At 36.6% G+C, this 23,906-nt stretch overlaps 1 protein-coding gene across 5 annotated transcripts in view; it reads left to right on the top strand.

The window, feature by feature from the left end:
- Positions 1 to 23,906, top strand: part of ANKRD12 (ankyrin repeat domain 12) — a 67,204-nt gene that overhangs the window by 24,431 nt on the left and 18,867 nt on the right. The window contains exons 3-7 of one of the 5 annotated variants that reach the window (XM_074576642.1): positions 4,201 to 4,348; positions 14,223 to 14,369; positions 15,308 to 15,508; positions 19,138 to 19,280; positions 20,848 to 20,995. In XM_074576642.1, coding sequence (XP_074432743.1) covers positions 4,201 to 4,348; positions 14,223 to 14,369; positions 15,308 to 15,508; positions 19,138 to 19,280; positions 20,848 to 20,995 — 787 coding nt within the window. Of the gene's footprint in view, positions 1 to 4,200; positions 4,349 to 6,112; positions 6,242 to 14,222; positions 14,370 to 15,307; positions 15,509 to 19,137; positions 19,281 to 20,847; positions 20,996 to 23,906 lie in introns of those variants that run through there. The other 4 variants (XM_074576645.1, XM_074576644.1, XM_074576643.1 and 1 more) reach the window with 4 other exon arrangements.

Raw genomic sequence — 23,906 nt, 5'->3', positions numbered from 1 at the left:
GTTAGGTCTTCTGAGACCTTAAAAAAAATCATTAGGAATAACATTCCTGTTAATAAGCTGAGTTTATATCATATATGCTTTAGAGTACATGTATTTTTATTTCAGTTGTTCATCTTGGGAGCATAAAATAAAAAAAAAAATGTAAGAGTGTGTTCAGCAGATAGACCATTTAGTGTTTGCATGAGATATTTTATAAAGATAAGAACATAATGAAATCTTAATTTATCTGAATTTATACTTTAGAACTTACATGTCCAAAACTCAAGAAGTAAATGATAGGTCCAAAGGAGTAACACGTTTGGGGTTTGTAAGAATTAACTCTCTTCTTAGAAGAGTCCAACAATAGTGCCCAAAGCCATTTTAATACCATGCGGAACACACTTCAGTATATAATTATCTCTGATAGGCAGAAAAAGAATGCTTATTCTCCCAGGGCTCAGTACATCTGCTAGATTATATGGCACTCTTGTCTCTTTTTGTGGGTTGTCATTGATTGTAGCGGTAGCAGACAATAGAGCTGGAATGGGATATCAAGAGATTGTCCAGGCTGCTGTTTGTTAGCCTTCTGAGACGGTTTCTGTTGAACAGATTAAAAATGTGTTCCTCATCACAGCACAGTAGTATGGAGAAAATTCTTCCTTGTTACTACATCCTCCAGTGAGGCATGCATAAATGTTGAGACATGCAGATCCATTTCATCCATTTGCCCCAGAGTAGAATAAGCTGTACTCATTTCTTGACAGATGTTTGCCAGACCTTTTCTTTACAGCCTTGACTGATGGCAGTTCCAGTCTCCTTGGGCAGTTTATTCTGATACTTAATTACGCTGACTGGCATAGAGTTAGATACTTAGTAGAACAATAAATAACCTTTGCTTGTCTCCTGCTGCGGTCTAGAGCCATTAAATGTTCTCTAACTGTAGTGGACATGGAGAGTTATGTGATGTCTTTCTCTTTGCAGCAGTTGTTTATATATCTGAACATTACTATGTCTTCAGTGTTTCATTTGATTATCAGTTTGCACTTCAGATTAATGAACCTCTTTAGAAAGTCCACAGATATTCTAAGTTACAGATTGCTTTATAAAATATGTCAGCTTCGTTTTGGGTTGCTTCCATGCATCACACTAAATTAACACATAGACCTATTCACGGTGAATTTTGAACCTTGCTTTGAACCCTGAAAAAGAGACGTCCGTGCTGTTGCAGTGACCAGGAGTAGCTGGAACAGAGAATGCTCTCTAAATCAAAATGCCTGTTCTAACCTGCAGGGCTTGCTACCTCCTCTTCCCTTCCTTTCCTTGAAGTTGAATCCAGGAGGCTGTTAAGAGTTTTGTGGCTTTTAATGTGGGGTCTTGAGATTGTATAGTTAATTATTTTTATCAGTTTGTAGAACCTTGGTTTTATCCTGGCTTTTCCTGTTTTATTTTGGTTTTAGACTGTCTTTCAAATTTGCTAGTCATTTTATTTTCCTTTTGCCAGTGCTCATTGCTTCTCCCTCTCTCCTGGTTGTGATGGTGTCTGCATATCTAATTGCATCTCTATTTCAGCATTGTCACTGAAAATACTAAAGAGCATTGAATTTGTACAGACTTCTCAAACACCCTGTTCATTGCATCTTTTGGGTTAGAAAATTTTTTGGGTTGGGTGGCAGAGCACTGGAACAGGCTGCCCAGAGACATGGTGGAGTCACCATCTCTGGATCCATTCAAAACCGGCCTGGACGCGTTCCTGTGCAGCCTGCTCTAGGTGACCCTGCTCTGGCAGGGGGTTGGACTAGATGATCTCCAGAGGTCCCTTCCAACCCCTGCCATTCTGTGACTCTGTGAAAGTCTGCCACTGGTGGTGGCTAAATGTTTATTTACACAATAACTAAGGAACAAAATCCCCTCATTTTTCAGTTTCTGTTTTCTGTGTATAGCCTGTTCCTTCATTTTTAGTTTGTCTTAATTTTTCTGAAAGCAAGCATTTTGAACTGTCTCTCCTCCGAATTAGATAATAAAAAATTAATATTCAGTGATTATCAAAAAGTAGTGCATAATATTTAATATAACGCATACATGCAATTTAAGAATAAGAATAAATGTAAAGCTATCAAATTATTTAAGCAGCTTATGTCTCTTTGTGAGTACCTACCAATGTATTTTACTGATTAGTACCAAAAAAGTGATTCTTTTTAAGGCCTACCAACTGCAAAAAAGTTTCTTTTTTTTTTCTTTTTTTTTTTTTTTTTACAGAACAAGTTGAAACTAATGTTTCTTGCTTAGGAATTTTTAATTATTTTCAATTGATCCTTTCTATTTTACCTAACAGAAGATAATATTCTAGAGAAAGCAATAAAATTTTAATACCACTTTATCATATCATGGGAAATTTACATATGTACATATGAGAAATAATTGGATTGTTTGGAACAAGGGATGAGAGAGCTCTTGGGGAGATCGGGCTGAAGTGGGGAAACGTGTAGTGGAAGAGATTGCGATAGGCTGAATGGAGCTTGGATGTGCTCCTGTCAACTTTTAGATTCACTCGCAAATGATCAGTTGCGTTAGATTGATTAGCTTCTTTCAAAAATATAAGCACAGACACTTTATCTTCCAAGGGCTTAGAGAAGTCTTAAGGGGTTTTAAATGTCTAGATTTTCTTGTTCTCACATGTAAGAAAAAGGCTGGGGGCTGTTTGTTGTTTCCTTTAGGGTTTTGGAGGAGGGCTGCTTTTCCTTTTGGTGTGCTTTATGGTTTGTTTGGGGTTTTGGGTTGTTTGGTGGTCGCTTTTTTTTTTGGGGGGGGGGGGACGACAGTGTTTGTTTGTTGGTTTTGGCTTTTTCCCCAGGTTTTCAAAATCAGAGTGAAGATAGGTTTTCGCTGGGGGCATCGACCTGTTGCTTCAGGAATTCTCCTGACATAGACTGATCCCTTCTTTGCAATTTCCCTGGTAGTTTGTCGTCTGAAGATTGTACAGTTTGTTTGCAGGTTCATTTTGTAATCACTTCACCTATCCCTTTCGCAACACTTTAAACTCAGAGTGTCAGACGATATAATCAAACTACTCCTCTTACCTGTGTTTGTTTTTAAATAAAGGAAAGATGCTCTAGAGAATAGTACCTTTACTTTGAGTTATTTTCTAGCTTTCCTCTAATCAGAATAAATCTTTTAACTTCTTGCTTCAAAAGTACCAAGGAGCAGCCTTTTGTTTTTCTGATTGGCAAGTAAGACTATGTGCCTCTTCTACCTTTAGAAGATGAATCAATTAGTAGTTTCGTCTGATCATCTGTTAAGAATGATATAAAGCTGTGGAGCTGTGATAGCTGACGTAGCTGGATAACGTGTTTCTGCAGCATGTAAAGAACAGAAGATGTTATGTCTCTACTTTTGCATCTTGATTGGTAGGCCAAAGTGTTGGGGTTTGCAAGTGTGGGGGTTCTCTCAAGGAGTCTTCTCATTAACCTGCTATGTTTTACATACCTTGACCTCAAATGTTATCAAAGTAATCAAACATCAATATTGTGCCCGTTGGTGTTTTCCCCTGTTTATCCTGAAATATGTTTTACAAGGTGAAAATCCCAGATTTATGCAACTAAAAATTCCAAATAGCTTATATGCATTTTTTCTAAATTTGATACCAGTTAGAAAAGTTTCTTCATAGTTTTTTCCAAGTTATTAGCAAATTTTGCTTTAGAAAATGAAACACTACAGTATTATTCTTGTTGAAATAGAAAGGGAGCTCTGGATGGATGGATTATGGCGTGGGGGTGGAGGCAGGAGAGGGTTGCTAGAAGTTGGTTTTTTATTGTTACTGTGTTACTATTCACAGACTGAATTGCAGTGTGGGCTTTTAATGTGCTTTTAATGTGATTATTATGTTGTGATCAGGGAGGGAAACTGGGGTGATTGTTAAAACTTATAAAATTCTTGTCCAGTTTGTGTTGTTCTTTTGCTTATTAATCAAGGCTCTAATAGTGAACAGCAGTTCTACAGTGGTGTATCTGGAAGTAGAAACAGCACAAAAGATACTCATTTTAAAAAGAAATAAATGCCATTGATTATTTTTAGTAAGGTTACTTTAAAAGTTTTTGAATAAACTACGTATTACATACACGCATGCACATACATTCTCACATAGCTGTCTTTTCAGTCTGTATACATTATAAGACTATTCTGCTTTATGCAAAAATTACTTAGTATACTTTTTATTTATATTAGAGCAAGGACAAGATTGCATCCTACAGCAAAACTCCAAAAGTGGATAGGAGTGATGTGGGGAAGGAGATGAAAGAAAAGTCTTCCATGAAACGTAAACTTCCTTTTACTATTAGTCCATCCAGAAATGAAGATCGCAATTCAGACACAGGTAGAACCTTTTTATTTCCTTAACTAATTATTTGTTGGTAAAATACATCCTAATTTAATTAATTGTATATATATATATTAATTGTATATATATTTTTCCCTAAAAAAGGATACTAAGTATAAAATCGCTTGCTTGCTTCTGATTTTTGCATCTCAGCCTGATGGGCTTTCATCCTATCAATAGCAAGAGCTAGCATGCCAGCATAGTTTATCAACATTTTCCAGTTGTTTCCTAACCTCCTTCTTTTGCTTCTCTTTTAATTAATAAATCTCTCTTTTTGTTGTCATCTCTAGAGGTCCATTTGCTTAAACAGGTAAACTGATGAAAAGACATGTAAGTGCCTTGATTTGAGACACAGCTGTCAGCCTTCTGTAGCCTTTTCTGGGGGATGGAGAGTGAGAAAGATTAGTAGATGTACTGTCCTCCATATGAGAGAAAAAATTGCTAAGGTTATGGAACTAACTAAACTAGCTGTGGAGAGCGAACTTTTCTTTCAGTCTAAGTTTCTATGATCTGTTCAGGATACCTTTTCTGCACAGGCTGGTAGTTCTTCCTAACTTACGCATATTCTACTAGAACTGATTTCAAGACTTCAAAATACCATTCTTAACATGGTTCTTTTCGAATCAAGATGGAGGAATGTGGGTGTTCCAAGAGTACAGTTATCTCTGAATTTAGGTAATTAGTTATCTACGTCCTAGTTCAGTAATAGTTCTGTTGGTAACAAGACAGTATCTGTGCCCTCTGGAAGGCTACCAGAAGGCATGTTCCCCAAATTTGTCAGATGCTCAGTACTATAGTTTCTTATACAGTGCTCATTGTACATATGAATATTTTCATAAACAGGTAATTCCCTTAATATGCATAGATTTCAGTGTAACATAGAAGTATATACCTTGGTACATGTTTAATTTTTGTCCAGGATTGATGTAAAGCAGAAGACTTGGCTCCTGGATATTACATACATATTTTTGTTACTCTAAAGAGAATATGGTATGAAATCCAAATTTGAAATAGTCACATTACAAAAAAAATACTGTTGGCTTTAGATTTCTGTTTTCAGTGGTTTCACAGAATTCTAGAGTCTTACACTATTTATGATACCACTTGATTCTGAAAAGACCATGTATAAATTAGAAGTATGCTCCCAGCATCTGCTTTATTGAATTTATTGCTTGGTATTAGATGCTAACTGTTTTTCATTATGGAAATAAATATATTTACAAGTAATATTTAGTACTTATCTAATGTTTTCTGTGTTGGAAATCTTTTGTCATCTCACTCCCACCTCCATCAAATTCAAATAATTCATTGTCACAGCATCTTGTAAGGTAACGTAATTTTTTTTTTGTGTTTCTCTTGCTATAGCATCTATTGTCAGTTGCCATACACAAAATGGATTACTCTAGGCTTTTAGACATGCACAAAAAGACAAAACAAAATCTTTTTGCTACAAGTTGTAGCAGGGAGATGAAATAAGCAGTTCAAGTAGGGACAAGAAATAATTAATATAACAATAGAAAGCACATAGCTTTTAACTACTGTATAGCAAACATCATAGCTTGTTGTCCATTTCATTATTGCTGAGGTAAGTAGGTAAGAGCAACTACCCCGTTTCACAGATGAGGAAGTTGATACCTAAGCTTTCCAGAAACTTAAGATGCAAGACTATTACTAGGATGAAAAAATAATTCTTATAATGCTGATTCTGTACCTAACCAATTAGATTAGACCAGTGGGAATTAACCAGTTTGACACTGACATCAGTGCTCATGAAATGCAGTGCTGCTTCTGATACAAACTAGTCATGAGACATTGAAAAGATTTGCCATCACTGGACTGAACTCTGACCTCTGACAGAAGTGTCTCCCTGCTAACTATGTACAGAAAATGGTACGTGTTATTTGACAAGGAAGAAAGTAAGTTTTTGGAGATGAGAGTGTAACCAGAGACAGAGGGGAAAAGAAGACGTGATTAAAAGCTTCTTATCAGCTAGTAGTGCTAGTGTTTAAAAATAAAATAAATAAATAAATAATGAATAATTAATAAATAATTATCAGTTTTCTTGTGATACTTTGTGAAAATCTGTAATGATGTTCTAGGGAAATGGTCAAAGATTGTGTATACAATTCATATTTAGGAAGATTCTGAAAAAATACATGGTACTATTCCATTCTTCCCACTGTCTATTACAGTTCCAGGATGTATTTTATCCTTTGCCTATAGTTTTATTTTTAATAACTTTTGAATATTTTTTTTTGCAGAGTTCAGAATAGCAAAATATTCTTACTGCTTTGCTAAATTATTTCTCTGTAACAGATGATAAGACCATTGAGTTTGATTTTTTCAAATGTTTTTAAAGATTTTGTGTCTTCTAAAAATGTATCCACATGAACAAAAAATCAAGAAATGGCATAAAAAGTAGCTCTAGGATAAAAAATTTAATTTAATTAATGATTTAATTTAATTAATGGTTTATCTCCAAGATGCATGATAGGGTTGCTAGCTGATTGTAGAAACCTCATGATAATTTGGTTTCTTCCTGTTTAGGCAGGTAAGTCAGTCAAAGAATGGGAATACCTAGTTATTAGAGCTTTATGTCATTAGAGCTGCCTTGGTTCTATCTCGAGAGTATTCATTTATAAACTAAGATTTTTGTCTCTTTTGCTTTATTTTTGTAAAAATTGCCCCCTGCAATTTTACCTCTTGCTCCTTTTTATGGTGGGGTTCATTTGGTTCAGGTATTGTCTAGAAACTATAAGTGATAATAAACATGGACAGCCAAATGGAATGTTGACTTCATTTGGAAATACTTTTTAAAATGTGATTCCTACAAAACTATACATAAAGTAAATTTTACATCCAGTTGATTTTGGCAAGACTGAAATCAAACATCATTTCATATGATGTTCCATAAGAGTCTAGAACAATTCTAGTCCTCCTGTTTATCTAAATGTAGATTTAGATTGGTGGTTTTGCCTAAGAAACTGCTGCAATAAATTAGAATAGAATAGAATCATTTAGGTTGGAAAAGATCCTTAAAATCATTAAGTCCAACTGTAAACCTAACACTGCCAAGTCCACCACTAAACCGTGTCCCTCAGCCCCACATCCACGTGTCTTTTAAGTACCTCCAGGGATGGTGACTCAGACACTTCCCTGGGCAGCCTGTTCCAATGCTTGACAACTCAACTATTTAATTAGTATTAAATATTTTCAGATTTAGCCTTTAGGTTACTTTCTTACTAATTTCATACCGGTTAGGACCGAGACCAGTTGCCTAAATGTAGTCATGCAATGCTGGTTGAGATGCCTGCAGTAGCTGAGAAGTCTGCACAGGGCTGAAAGATAACGTGAGTCACAGGAGACCTCTGGCCTTCTGAAGAGGCCAGTGGGACAACACCACCACCTGAAATGGCACTACATACCTGTCTTTAAGCAACAGCATCCTATTCTCAGTTTCTTTTGTTGTGCGGGGGTGCGTCTGTTACACTGTCCTGGTTTGTAAGGCTATCCTAAACTGAGGGCTCTGTTAACATATCCCCGTTTTTTTGATCAGAGCAACCACAAAAACCTTATAAAACATATACATATTGCAGTAAAATTTATGTATACTGCAAATTTTTCAGCATAGCTTTAACCCTTATTTAAGTTAAACTTATGAAGGATTCTTATGAAGGCTTGATTAAGACTCACAGAATGGATGGTAGAAGAAGAAGCATTTCTCATACCTTTTTTAATAAGTCCTCTGATTTGAAGTCTCCCAATCCAAAAACATAATTTGATTGAAAAGCCATCACTTACCATCACTTACTTCGACTACTTAAATAGCATTATTTACGTTTTCTTAATTTATTCAATCATCTGGTTATTTTTTAAATAACCTCTGTGATGGTTATCAGAATAAGAACAACAGGTAAGTGCTGGTTTTGTAAAGGACAAGTTTGTTTGCTTTCTCCACCCTACCAGTCTGAAGAGAGAAACTTGAACTTTTCATAATAATTAAACAACTGCAGATTGGAAACATCTTTTCATTGTGAAGATAAGCGTGGGCTGCTTTGTATTTTTTGTGTAGTCTTGTTGCATGGTCCATTATTCAGGAAGAACAAGAGTTACAATTACACTGAATGTGCTAATTTGTTGATCTTTCCTGGAAAGTTATGTTCTCCAGATTTTCTGTTTATAGTAGCATCTCAGGTTTGTTTTCTGACCCCTTCAATTTCTGTCTTTAAAATAGTCCAAACATGGCACAGTCATATTTCTTTTAGCATGTAATTGACATCCAGAAAAGCAAAACAAGTGACCTCTTTGTGTTCCATGTGTACATTACAGTAAGACAAATTCTGTACTTGTGCTTCCCATAGTTACGGAGGTTAGTGTGGCTGTTAAAGGGGCTGTTTACACACTGTGCTACTGCTTGCTGGACTTGGACTTACTGTTCAAGTTTCTTGAACTGTTTTTGGGCTAGAAGCAGGAAAGGGGAGGTGGTTTTGTGTGTGTTGGTTTGGTTAAATAAATACGCCATAAACTTGATTAATTAGGTATTGCAATAGTACCTTGATATCTCTACAGTGTACACTATACTGTGAGGTCTCTTCATCGCATTCTAATCTTTCTTTCACTGAGGATAGGAAGCAGCAGTCAATCATGATGTGTTTCTCCTTAAAATAACTTCAGTCAGATTACCAGTCACACAGCTCTCAGTAACTCTGTGTCTCAACTTCATCATCTGCTGAACTGATCATCTTGACCTGTTGGTTATAAGCATATTAGTCTTTTGTTGTATATCACTTAATCTTATGACTTCCTTAGAAGCATTTATTTCAAGCAGTTCATTTTTTAGCTTCGCATGGTCCTATTTCTTAATCCTGTTAGTCCTTAGAATTTGCACTATGATAGGAGTTTTACATGAAACCAGACTATCATGAGCCCTGGAGTTTGAATTTGATCTCTTTGCTTTATTTCCTTTATCCACTGAGGTGGTTATTTTTCCAAATGGAATATTCTGTTAGTTTGGCATGATTTGTTTTGAGAAATACACATGTTTTGTTATTTAATAATTTATTTTCCTAAAACATTTAGAAATTGCTTGACTGGGAATTTGTAATTTCTCCAAATAAAAAACAAAAACAAAAAAAACCCAACCAACCCAACAAAAAAACTCCACCAAAACACAACACCAAAACCCAGATACATTATTGGCTGCCTTGGGATATAACCTGTCATGCATAAGTTCTCCAAAAATAATTGCCAGTGATTCTGATGTTTGTCATGTCAGTACGTTTAAGTAATGTGACTGAATTTCATGAAGCTCTTCTACAAATAAGTACTCAAATGCACCTAAATCACTGTTTTACATAACTTGGCTATTTTGAAATCCTTTTTTTGATAGTGTTAGGTGAAAAGCTTACATTGTAAAAGGAAAATCTTAAAAAGAATGTTGTTCAGATAGATTTGGCTGCATATTTTGAAGGTTATTCAATAAAGATAAAAGTGAAGCCACTTGAAGAGCTTTGATTTTATTTTTTTTTTAGTTTTTTAATAACAAGTAAGAAATTCCCTGATTTTCTGTTGAATTGCTGAAGAACACCAAAAATGACAAGAAAGTGAATGTAAAAGAAGATATTTGTATTCCGTAGACTTTGAAAACAAAATGCTCCAAATCTAAAAAAAAAGCCAAACAAAACCTAATTGACTTTAACAGTCAATTGTATTCACTAAATTCTACCTAAACTTAATTTCTTAAACGGATATTATTCCTCTATTAGAAAAGTTGTTACTGTTCAAATTGTATGAACATCAAGTACACAGCTGTGAAAAGTTTTCTGTTACCACAAGATAAAGAATAGCTAAAAAGTCAAAGTTCCTGAATGTGAAGTTGGTCTTCTCCTGCTAAATGAAGTATAGTGTACTGCATGATGACATTCTTGGAGCAGTGAAAACAAATCTTATAATATATTCTGCAATAAGCATAATGGGGGTTCCCAGTAATTTATAAGATCTTTTTTTTCTGTGGATTCGTGTAGCTTCTTTGTCAACAGTTGCATTGTGGTTTTCCTTGGCTTTAAAAAGAAAAAAAAAAAAGGTAGTTTTTTACTGTCTATTTACTTATCTATTTATTAATTTGTTTATTTATCAATGTATTAAACTTTCTCTTTTATATGCTCTACTCCCTTCCTTTTGCTTCCTTCCACCTCTTTTGTCCTATATTGTTTATATCTTGTACATTCAGAAGCAGGGCATATGCATGAGGTCTTGTGGGGGAAGAAAGCAATAGCCTCTTTCAGGACATACACCAGTTAAAGAATTATTAAGTGCACCTGCTGTAGTCTTGAGACTTTTTTTTTTTAGACTTGTTTACATTTACTGAAAATACATATGAAGTCTCACATAACTTTTAATAAAATTATGTCCTTTTTTTGAGTGATAAGGACATAATCACAATATAAACTTGGTGAGAGAAATTTTATTCTTATTTGGTACTTCTAATTGGTAAGCTGTAGAAATTCTTTGCCAACACTGTGTTAATAAAGAGTAATAGAAGAATAGTTTGCCCCACCGCTGAAAGGCATTGGAATAAGTAGGGGAGGATCTTCATGTTGTTTGACAATGCTAAACATGAGATGGGAGTGAATTGCACTCATTTACTTAGTAGGCTTTTCTAAGAAAATTATTAAAAAACAAAACCAAAAACCAACAGATAAAAATACCTGGAAAAGCATACTGCATAGTAAAAAAGTAGAAGATAGATCATCCAAAGGTTTATTTCACTTACTTTGAAGTATTATTTTCTCAAGCTGAGTATAGCTATAAAATTACAAGGAATAATTCAGAATGAAAACGAACGTGTTTTTCAAGAAAAGAATCGTAAGCAGTAAGTAGCATAAGCTAAGAAGCAGCAGATCATGCCAGACAAACTGAAGTGTGTTATTTTGATGGAAGTACTAAAGTAGTCAATGAAGGGTATGCTGTATATTATCCTTGGAGAGAGAACAGCGTATTTGCAGTGAAAAGATGAAAGTACAGTTTCATTGTAGGTTTTCATTAAATTTTCCTATGCAGATGTTCTATCTGGGTAGTAGTGTTGATTTGGATATTGAATGAATTTTTAGATATTCAAGGGTATGAGATGCATGCAGTTTAGAAAAATCTCATCAATTACTTCTGTAAAAGGGATCTTGTTTCCTTTTTAAACATGATGGTTAGATATGTAGGGTTTTTTTAATATGTATGTAAGTCTGTATCTTTCCATTCTTAAAATAGTCTTGATCATAATTGTTTAGTCTGTAAAATCATGTATTTCTTATTTGGTCATTAAGGAATTCAAGACGTGTGCTATTTACATGCCATCCCGTGCCTCAAGAGCATTGCATTACTAGAGCCTGTGTCTGTAATCTAGCCTAGAAGTTGAGATTTAGAGAAGGCTAGGAAGGCAGAAAATGAGTTGAGAGGAAACGAATGAAACCAGGAGGGCCACAGAGAGGGCCTAAGGTAGAAGTGGAGAAAATCAAAAGATAAAAAAATTAGTCAGTTTGAGGCTTAATGAAACGTGGAATGACATGGTTAAAAACCTCAAAAAGACTTAATCTTCTAATTTGTAACTTTCTATTAATTTCGGTCTCTCTGCAGAAAGTCAGTGAATTTTGCCACGGTGGACTCTTCTGTTTTAAGATTTGCTGCTTTTGCAGATGACAGATTTTTTTTTTTTTTAATGATGTTTTTATCATGCAGGTGTTTGAGGTTGACATTTAGGAAAGGAAACTGGGAGACTAATATAATCATGGGGACAGTAATAACAAAATCTCTGCCCCCTACTTTGACTTAGCGTAATTGCGTTTCCACATATATTTTTTTACTATGGCCCAAAATACTAAGATTAACTGAAATTGGATGAACAGTGTCTCATCAGATGGTAATCGGTCACAGTAAGAATAAGATGAAATAACTTATACAAAGAGCTAAAAAGATCAGTGTGGCAACCAGGCTTATTTAACTAATAGTAAAATTCATCAACCAATTCCCAGCCAAATTCTAACATTTTAGTATGGTTAATGGGTTCAACATCTTTTCCCCCGGCCCCCCTTTCATTTATTATGTATTTACTGTTGTAATTTTTAGGTCTAAGCTTCGTTTCATGTTCTCGCTTGCTTTATGGGAATTAGCACATCAGTCAGCCACAGAGGAGAAAAAGCAGGCAATAGACATCCTTACTGAATTCTGTCCTTAACTGTGGTCAGTAGTTCAGCCTGGAGGTTGAACTGGGATTACCTGTGACTGTAGGATGCAGAGTCCTGTCCATCTGTTAAAGGCCTGTTGGGAAGGTGATCACTAAGGGAGGCTTCCAAAAGAAAAAGGTGCGGTAGAGAGAGAGAAGATCTCTGGAAAAGCTAATACTAAACCCAGGCTTTTAGGGAAGAAAACCAAGGGAATTATTTGCTCAGAGTTTGGAGATGTTGTTTCTGTTGGTTGAGTCTGATAGAATGTTCTTCAGACCATTCCTTCCTGACAGAGGTGGTTAGAACTTTATATTTTTAACTCTTTCAAAAATTTTCATTCCAAATCACCTAGTTTGTGACTCAGGTTATTTGAGCCATCTTTTATATCCAGTGCGTTTATATTCAAGTAGTATCTTAGGGGCTCTGAAGAAAAAGGTAGGTGTTATAGAGCTAACATGTAAGGAATATAAGCTACTTAAAAGATATAAAATGTTCAATTTGATAAGAACTTGTTAAGACAGAAAGAGCAGTTGCCTGGAAAGATGAGATAATTACAGAGAATGAATGGTCTTCACTACACATAAATGCAAACTAATATGTCTCTAGAAAATACAGTTAAACAATAAATACCAGGTAGGGAGAGCTGTGGGAAATTGTTGTGCGAGAAGAAATTTGATGCATTGAGAGTTTGTAATTGTTTGATGTTGAGATCATTACTTACTGCTCCAGATAAAAGTGATTTAGTCAAAGTCACTTAATCACAAATCAGTTGTTTTCTATCATACTTTAATCTAAATGCCTGTGTTTGGTTTATGAGACCTTTATATAGAAAATGAAGGAAGAACTTTCAAAAAGGATGGAAGACAGAGTCCAAAGTTTCCAAATTACACAAGTAAAGTTGTAGTTTTCCAATTTGTTAGGTATTAAAAAGTTGTCTGTTTTCAGAGCACATTTAACCAATTTGAAGATCTGGGAGAGTTTGTAGGTACTGAATAGCTTCAGAAATGATCTGTTTATTCAGATGTGTAATTTTAGCTCCTGGTTTGAAACTTGGACATGAAATATTAAGCAACTTCCATAAATATTGATAAAAGGAAAGACATTATGTATATTAAATAGCTGTATGTTTTTGAAGGATATGAGTTTTGAAGAAGAAATTGCTCTAAGGTGAGGTAATAAGATGAGTTTGAAAGAAATGTTCTTTTATCCAATTACTTAACAAATACCAGTATTAAAAAGTCTTTTCCTAATTTTTAACATGGTGTCTTGAGAGAAGTATGATAGAGCACAGTCTATCTGACTTTTCAGGGTTGAAAGTTGACTAGCTGATCTTCCAGAATTTTTTAAGCACCTGACTTGATTCTCTGAAAATTAAAGTTGTGACAGTCTTCCTGCTGTGAAATACGGTTTTCATCTTTTAGAATTTTTTAGTAACCCTCTTTACAGCTTTAAATGCTTTCGTTAAGTAGCTGCTTATCCTGATATGATTAGAACAGGTAACTAAAACTAATGCAAATGCAGTAAATTAGAAATGCAATTTCTAGTTTTCATCACCTGCCACCAATCACCAGTTCATGTATCTTAAAAGGATGTGTTTATTTCTAGAAAAGTGTTCTAATAGAACAGCAGTTTGAGTTTTTAAATGTTAATATTTCCAGAGAAGGAAGGTCCGGAGAAAAAGAAAATGAAGAAGGATGCTGGAAATAAGAAATCAACACCAGTTAGTATTCTTTTTGGTTATCCTCTGTCCGAGCGCAAACAGATGGCACTTCTCATGCAGATGACAGCACGAGACAACAGTCCAGGTGATCTTACAAAGTTAACAGTTTTCTTCTTCCTGTCTGCTTAATTCTGTCCCACTCGGAATATTCTGAACCCTGATGTTTTTCAACAATTCTTGATTTTTCTTGAATTTTTTATTAATTATTCATAATTCTGTTAAAACTCTATTTTGCATTGACAAGTAATTTGATGAAAAATTCTTGACCTTCTGTATTTATGTGCAAAGTTTTGCATTATGATAGCTGTAAAACCTGAAAATGTATTTTCTTCCTTTGAATATTTTTGACTCTCAAATGCTGTTCCATATTTAAAATGGAATTATTTAAAAGCTGGCATTATTATGGCATTATTTAAAAACCAAAATGTTATCTGTTTGGTTTTTTTTAATGAAGTTTAACTACTGTCTCGTTGTCTCAATTTGGAGCAGGATTTTAATTTAGACGGAAACTGGATCATTTCCTTAGGATTTAATGGGAGAGGGGAGGCACCTTGCTTTTAATCAGAACTTCAAACTATCCTTGGTCCAGTTCTATTTGAAAAAAATCTTTATGTATCTATGTGTTCTACAGGTGTAATGTTTTTACAAAATTGTCATTTAAAAGTGAATGGCTGCATTTCCTTAAGAAACTATCCAGTTCAACCAAAAACATTTGTGTTGGCACATATTTGTGGTGAGGAAGTGCCTGGAGTACAATACTGGCATCCCACTACATAAGGAGGAAGGGCAACAGACTTCATCTGTCCTTGAAACCTACTTTAAAAAGAGTGAGATTTTGCAAAACACCGTTTTGCACATTGCAAATAGGCATTGTGTTGATACATATGAAGTGTCAAATACATTCTGTATTTAAATATAGTTATTCACTGATAATTGTCATCTTTGAATGCAAATGTTAAGATGAGGTGAAGTAAAAATAGCATTAAGTAACTTACAGTGACCATTTAAAAACTTGTTTTGTAGATTCCACTTTAAATCATTCCTTACAAACAACACCAACACAAAAGAAAACTCCAAGCTCTTCTTCAAGACAAAAAGACAAAGTTAACAAGAGAAATGAACGAGGGGAAACTCCCCTACATATGGCAGCAATTCGAGGGGATGTTAAACAGGTTAAGGAGCTAATCAGTTTAGGTGCAAATGTGAATGTAAAAGATTTTGCAGGTAAGTTGATACATGTTCTCTTAACTGTACAAATTCAAAATTAGTGCTGAAATTGTTATCAGAGGTTTAATTTCAGTTCATGCTATATGCAAATGAAAATATAGAACAAAACTTACTAGAAATCCTCAAATCGTATTTTTTATTTCTGATTGCCACGGTAGTACTGGGACAGTATAGTGCTTAATATATTATTCGAACAGTATATTAATACCTGGAGGTTTCAGTTGTGGCCAGGCCCTTTGCATGTTAGGTATTTACAAAAATGTGCATGCATGCTTGCTGAACTTCGTAGAATTGTACTAAGCAAAGTCAATAATTTATAATGGGACTGTAAGCTATGTGAAGAGATGCAAAGTTTAGTAACAGTGAAGGTGGTAGCACTGTAATGTATGTTGCCTTTTTACTGGGACAGCTAATATGTACCAAAGCAGGTGAGTGTGGTATAGCTTGCACTTGTTGTCTAGTCCTGCTAGATTAATGACAGTTTCGATATGTCAGTTTTTGCTGTGATTTCAGCATTGATTGAACTCTAAGGTAGGTTGTAACTTGTACCATATTTTAGTCTCCTTTATTTGATATCTTTTTTTATGGTCTGTTTGTCTGTAAGACCTCCTAAATAATTGGAACCTGCTGTCAAACTTTTGCTTATTTTGCTTTTGATACTCTCACAGTGGTTAAGTTTCTACATGTTTTAGTAAAAAATCTCCAGCAGAGTAACTATGAGATCCCCAAAGTAAAGCTTTCACAGAAGACAGAACCTGCAGTTTTGAGTTCAATAGTTGCCAGTTGTCGATTGGCCAGGCACCAAATTAAGTGGCAGCACTAGCTAGCAGTTTCAGTAGAAGCAAAAATATAGTGAAGGTCTGAATGAGAATTTTAACAAGACCTACAGCAAAGCCTGCTAAAGATGCTCAGTTTAAGGATCTAAATGGTTATAGAGAGAAAGATATTCTCAGCGGAAATAGGTGAGATGAACTGAGGTAGCAGGCTCCAGTGGGAGAATTTGAGAACTACATAGTACAGTTAGTTGTCATCTCAAATTTGACATCAAGAGAAGGTATTAATGAGAGGGACTAAAATCTTGGGGTTTTTAGGTAAGAAACGGATCAGTAATTTCTTAGTTTATAGAGGGTAGCTGAATTTGTGTTTGAAGATGAGGCTGCCCAGTACTAGCACATAGAGGAAGAAAAGAAAGGAAGCAGAAGTAGAACCTTGTGAGATCATTAGAGAAGTTGAGAAGGGAGATGAGAAGAACTTGTTGACAAGAGCAATTTTAGAAAAGGAGGGGGAGGTTCAGGGGAAGACAGACCCATAGAAATCACAGGGAGAAACAGAAACACTTCAAGAAGAGATGTTGTGGTGGGTTAACTTTGGCTGGCTACTAGACGCCCACCCAGCTGCTCTCTTGCTTCCCCTCCTCAACAGGGCAGGGGGAGAAAGTAAGATGGGAAAAAGCCCTCATGGGTTGAGTTAAAGACTGTTTAATAAGAAAGGCAAAAGCTCCACATGCAAGCATAGGAAAAAGAGGAATTCGTTCACTGCTTCCCATCGGCTAGCAAATGTCCAGCCACTTCCTAGGGAGCAGGGCCTCAGCAGGCATAATGGGTGCTTGGGATGATAAACATCATAACTATGAACATCCCTTATTCCTTCTCCTTTCCCTGAGCTTTAATTACTGACCATGACATCATACAGAATAGAATATACCTTTGGTCAGTTTGGGTCAGCTGTCCTGGCTATGCCCCTCCCAAGCTTTTGCCCAGGAGGAGGGAGAGAGAAATCCTTAACACTGTACAAGCGCTGGTCAGCAGTAGCCAAAACGCTGGACTGTTTTATCCCCAAATGCAGTGCACAACACTGTATGGGCTGCTGTAAAGGAAGCTAACTTTGTAGCTTCATTCCAGCCTGGCCTAGTACAATTACTTAACTAATTTTAAAGGCAGATGAAAGGATGAGGAGAATGGCTGAGACCTGGTTCTGAGAATCAGCTGGGAGCAAGTGGTTAGGGACTTCATTCAGAACTCTGGAAGAGGTGTCTGGGATCAAGTGAGATACTTTTCCATTGGTAATCCAAAGTGAGAAACAGAAGTGGCTGAGCCTCAAAATCCTGTACAGAGGAAGAAGTCAAGAAGAGGGGGAGGATTTGGGCAGTGAGTCATGAGTAGAGAAAAATAAGAATTTAGGATGCAGTGAAGTTTAGAGAATTTACAATTTTTTAGCTAAGAACTTGGCAGAACTAAAAGAGCAGAAAATGAATTAGTAATGGAGGAAGTAACCCTGTTCATGGGATATCTGCCAGAATGATACTGCTGTGTGAGAACAAGAGTAAAGGAAACAGATGTTGAGAGCAAGCCAGGACTAGAGTTGGCAGGCTGGACGTTGTGATAGGACAGAAAGGCAAGGCAGTAAGACATGGAGAAGAATGCATTATGGAGAGAATAAGGGGAAAGAAGACAGGGATCAGAGGGCCAAGAGCAGAAGAGGATCAGCATTGTGGGCGAGTGGGAAAAGGATAGATGATAAGAAAATGGAAAGAAGGAGGCAATAGCCAGGCTATGTTGGAAGTGAGTGACCCAAGTGATGCTTGGAGAAGAAATTTAGGATATGAAGATCAGGAAGAAGTGTTTTGCTGTAGAATGAGGTAGAAGGTTTTTTTCCTTTTCTTTTTCTTTTTTTTTCTTTTTTTTTTTAAATTTATTTAAATGAGTGGCAGGAGAGTTGTGTGAGAGATGAAGGTGAGAAATAACCTTACTGAGGGATTAGATAAGTTATGGGTTTCTTGTACCTCCTCTTCATGGATGTACAAGACTATTACTGATTAGATGCAAAATTCAAGTGAATAAACTCTTCCAGACTTAACGCTGGTTATGTTGGAAACAAAAGTTGAATGCGTTCCCAGAACTGGTCTTTGAGAAGGCATCAACAGCAGGGTAGAAGTTCAGGGCAGCTATGAAGTGGAAGGCATCGAGTTGGGGAGAGGAAATTGAGGGAAGGAATATAGCGTGTGTAGATTGATCATTGTCTTCACTTGAGAGTCTGCTACAAAAAAATGAGCACTGAGCTTCAGATTATCAATGTGGAAATTGAAATCGTTAAAAATGACTAATATTCCAAGAAATACCAGGAATAAGTTCTCTGCCAATATTTAATAATAGCTTGCTATGTAGACTAATAGCTGCTGAATGTTATTAGTGATTCCTGGTACGTGCTCAGTGGCAGTAAAGGAGCACTGGTTACAGTAACTTGCCATACATATTCTTTCCAATAGTGTGGTTTTCAAACTGTTCCCATATAGAATAATGTTATTTATATATACCTAACACTGTGTTCAAATGCTCACTAATCAAAGAATAACACCTTTAGCCTGGGGATTTTGTGCCAGATTTTGTCTTTTACTATTTGATTAGTGATTTTTGTGTTCAATTCCGTCACAATAGAATTTGGAATTTGGCATGAGGTTTAAAGTTGATAAAGCATGTATTGTTCATCAAATGGGTGGCATTACTGTCCTGCCAACTACTGCGTATATTTTGAAATGTTTCAAGGCAACAGAGATCTATTGCACAGGAGAAAAAAACAAACTTCAATCTTTGACCTTTCAAACTTACACTTGCCACTCTTCACTATAGGTTGGACACCACTACATGAAGCCTGTAATGTTGGTTACTACGATGTTGCTAAAGTCCTGATAGCAGCAGGAGCCGACGTGAACACACAGGGCTTAGATGACGATACACCACTTCATGATTCTGCTAGTAGTGGGCATAGAAATGTGAGTGTTCTGAGAGAGTGGGAGGGGAATAAATAAGTGGTTTGAAATGCTCAGTCATTAGTACAAATCTTAACTGTCCTGATTGCTCTCATGTGGCTTTATCATTCTGCTTCTGCTGTTTTGGGGGCATCTTAAAGTTGTTTTTGTTTTCTTTGTTTCATTTTGCTTTTCATCCTACTTCTACTGACAGATATTTTCTACCAGTATCTGTTTTCTTAAATATTTAAAAGTTTCACTCTTACTTTTTTTAATAAATAAACATTTTAATGACTTTTTGGAGAGATTTCTACTGTATAGAATTCTCAAAAGAAAAATGTCTCCAAACAGAATATGGTGGGTTTGTGGAAATACTTTTTTATTTCTGTGCATATATGAATGTAAATATGCTTTATATATATAAAAATCTTTTTTAAAGGTATATATCCTACATTTATTTTTATATAGTTGCTATGGACTTTGAAATAGAGCACAGATATTTTTTTAAATTTTACCAATAATGACTTCAAGGAGAAGATAAATGGAGCACTGTAGGTATTTTACATCTGAGTTTGTTCTTGTTTTCTGCAAACTAGATCCCTTTATGTCTATCATTTCATTACTATGTGTGTGATCTGCTGTATAAAGCAAAAAATAGAAAACATCCTTGAATCAAGTGTACCTTCCAAACAAGATGTTCAGTTTGAAAAGATCTTCTGGAAAGGCTAGAAATTAATTATGATAATCTGATTGTGAAATTTTTATTATCTGTTTAGTAATTGTTTCTTACGAGTATCTAAACAAAAGTGGACCTTTATATCAAACTTGCATAAAACTGTAGTAGAGTTTTGGAGAACAGGATCTCTTGCTTATCTGATCTCAGTGTTGGTATCTGTGACCATCTCACCGACATGATGTATTGGAAAAATTATGCTGTCTGCTGAATTTCCCCATTTTTAGCATGCAGGACCAAAAAAAAAAAAGTAACTGATACTGGATACTGTGCTGAAAATGCAGTGGCCTTGGTATCATTTAACAATTTTTTGCCCTTGATGCTAGAGAAATTGATGATTTTGCTGTATTCAATTCAGTTGGGGATGGGGGTAGTTTGTTCCTCCAATAAGATACTTGGATCTCTGTCAGGGCTTTTCTGGAATGCTGTGGAAACTAGTAGTAGTGCTATTTGAAAAAAATTTCTTGCTCCTTACAGTTAAGTGCTATAAAATTTGTGGCAAGGTGAATTGAGTGCAGAGGACTAGAGAGCTTGCTGGGTGAAGAACCAGATAAACTGTGTGAGGAAATGCTAGAACAGCAAGAACAAGAGGTCACTGTTGCTTTTCTTTGTGATGCTATGTCTGTGTAACAGAGAACAACTTTCTTTAGTCTTCCCTGTTACCTCTTTTAACGAGCAGGTTATGAATACCTGGACCTTGCATTCTAGATGACCTTGCAAAGCAAGACTTCAGCATGATAGGTAGGAGTTTAGGATTGTGTATCACATTATCCACATTCTGTTTGCAATAGAAGATTTTTATGCTGGTCAAGTAACATGTTGTGGAAAACCTAAAAGCTCATTTATTTAATGCTGCAGATCGTGAAGCTGTTGCTTCGACATGGTGGAAATCCATTTCAAGCCAATAAGCATGGTGAGAGACCTGTTGATGTTGCTGAAACTGAAGAGTTGGAAATGCTATTGAAAAGGGAGGTGCCCATCTCTGATGATGAGGACAGTTGCTCAGGTAAAAGTAGCCATTTAATTGCATACTTCAAATGCATCTATTCGCCTGAAGTTAAGTGATTTTAATCTTTTGTATAGTGTTAGCTACTAAGAGTTGCTGCAGGTAGCGATTGCTATTGCTAAGGGTGTTTTCCACTTTTAGTTTTAGAGGTGGTTTTAAAATCTCTCAATTGAGTTATCTGTAATGTTTATTCAAACTTTTTTTCCTTCTCTCCCTTTCTCTTTAATAAGCCCTTCCCACTCTCCAAATCAACGCTACCTGAGAATGGTGGCTTTATCACAGGAAGATACAGAGAAAAATACCTTATTTATTATAATACAAAGTGGCTTCTGAGGAGTCTTCTTGTGGGACAATATCACCAAAGTCCCTTATTTCACATTGCTAGTAGATCAATCGGGAGCTAGTGTCTCACATGGGCATAACTTAGTTACACTTACTCAGTAAAGAAAAGTCCCTGCCAGTGGGGGAATCACTCCTTTGTGAAGGTGATCGGATTGTAGCTTGCTTACATAGAGGCAAGACAACAAACATGGCGATTTCTGCAGATTAGGGAGCAGGTGTCACCTGTTGGGGCAGAGAAAGAACTATTGTCTCCTTGGAAGCAAAAGATTCTGGACCATGCGTAACTTGCTTGAGTGCTAAGTAGGAATTTTTCATTCTGCTTTCACAGAATCTTCAGAATTCAGATTTTCTTGAGTAAGAGAAATGAGGTGGATTGAAAACTGGCTGAATGGCCAGGTGCAAAGTGTGGTGATCAGTAGCACAAAGTTTAGTTGGAGGCCAGTAACTAGCAGTATACCTCAGGGGTCAATACTGGATCCAGTCTTGTTTAACATCTTCATTAATGATTGGGTAGAGTGTACCATCAGGAAGCTTGATGACACAAAAACGGGAGGAGTGTCTGATGCACTGGAGAGTTGTGTGAACACCTGGAGGGACCTTGACGTGTTGGAGAAATGGGCTGATGGGAACCTCATGTAGTTCAACAAGGGGAGGTGTGAAGTCCTGCATGTGGGGAGAAACAACACCAGGCACCAGCACAGGCTGAGGTCTGACCAGCTGGAGAGCAGCTTTGTGGAAAAGGCCCCGGGGGTCTGGTGGACCACCAGGTTGAAGATGAGCCAGCAATGTGCCCTTGCCACAAACAACACCAGTGGTATCCCGGGCTGCATTAGGAGGAGTGTTGCCAGCAGGTCGAGGGAGGTGATCCTTCCCCACTGCTCAGCACAGGTGAGGCCACAGCTGGAGTGCTGGGGTCCAGTTGTGGGCTTCCCCAGTACAAGAGAGACATAAACATACTGGAAGGGAGATCACCAAGCGGCCATGAAGATGATGAAGGGACTGGAGCATGTCTCCTATGAGGAAAGGCTGAGACAGCTGGGACTGCTCAGCCTGGAGAAGAGGAGCCTCAGGGAGAGCTTACCAATGTGTACAAATACTTGGGAGGGTGGAAAGAGGACAGAGCCAGGCTCTTGTCAGTGGTGCCCACTGACAGGACCAGAGGCAGTGGGCACAACCTGAAACACAGGAGGTTCCCTCTGAACATCAGGAAACACTTTCACTGTGAGGGTGACTGAGCACTGGCATAGGTTGTCCAGGGAGGCTGTGGAGTCTCCATCCTTGGAGATATTCCAAAGCTGTAGGGACACGGTTCTGGGCAACTGGATGCCCCTGGGTGCCCCTGCTTAAGCAGGGGGGGTTGTATGAGACCTCTAGAGGTCCCTTCCAACCTCAACCATTCTGTGATTCTGTGAAAATTATATGAGGGAGAGCATTGTGTCACACGATTGTTAAAGTCAGTTTCTTTTTCACTGACAATAAAAAAATCCAACCAAACAAAAAACAACAAACAACAAAAAAACCCAAACACCTAGGAGTGTTTTCTATTCAAGATTTTGCTATACTTCAAGAAAAAAAAAGTCATAGTCCCTATGTAGAGGTAATAAGTGTTCTGATGTTAACAATTTTGGCATTAGAAGAATTGCCTGAAAATACAGTCCATAGTCATTCTGTTTTAAGGGACAGTTGTGGCATTGCTCTACAGAATCTACTTAAGCTTAGCCAAATCGTTAATCTTAAGAAAAATATTTTTACATATGCATAATATAAACTTGTTACTATTTAGCAATTGATTCCTCAACAGTTGTTTGTCTGTGCAAGGTATTGCTTAGTTTCCATGAGCTGGTTTCCAAGAGGAGCAGAATGTTCTCTGCAGTATCTCAAGGAATCAGGCTTAGAGAATAGGGGATCCGTCTCCTGTACTTCCATTGCTTTACCTTTAGTCATTAAGAAGTAAGGTGTCTGATGTGATTGGGATGGGGAAAGACTATTGAGAACAAAGCAAATAGGGACACAGAAGAGAGAAGAACTACCTTGTAGGAAAAGGGTGGAAGGAAGGCACAGACAAGCTACAAGGAGTAGTTAAGAGTTAAGGCAGGAAGATGATGGCATGTACATATGAATGGGGGGGTGGAATATATAAAAAGCTGATAGCGCAGAACTAGTAATGTATGTTCTGGGTGCTACAGATGAGATTAGGAACTTCTGGCATCTATTTTATTGATACTGTGTTGTTGAATACAAAGTAGCTGAGAAGCCTGCTGGCAAGGTATGTGTCTTAACCATTGTGTACAGGCAGTTGGTCCACCAAGGATCTACTGGAAATGCGGCGGAATCTTGCAGCAGAACTCTTTTTTTTAATTATTCAAACTTTTTAAAGCATTGTAACTGATTCATCACTTTCCTTACAGTATTATTTCAAACTCTTTTGTTATTTTTTTTTTATTCAGTATGTCCAATCTTTAGTTCATGGTACTGAATATGACAATACTCAGCTCTCTTTAAAAAGCAAACTGATAGATTCAGCTGAAGAGGCTTGACCCTGGAGCCTGATTTGGAGGCAACAATACAT

Source organism: Larus michahellis, chromosome 2 (genome assembly GCF_964199755.1).
Source record: "Larus michahellis chromosome 2, bLarMic1.1, whole genome shotgun sequence".
Classification (NCBI taxonomy): domain Eukaryota; kingdom Metazoa; phylum Chordata; class Aves; order Charadriiformes; family Laridae; genus Larus; species Larus michahellis.
This window is presented reverse-complemented; position numbering and strand designations above follow the sequence as displayed.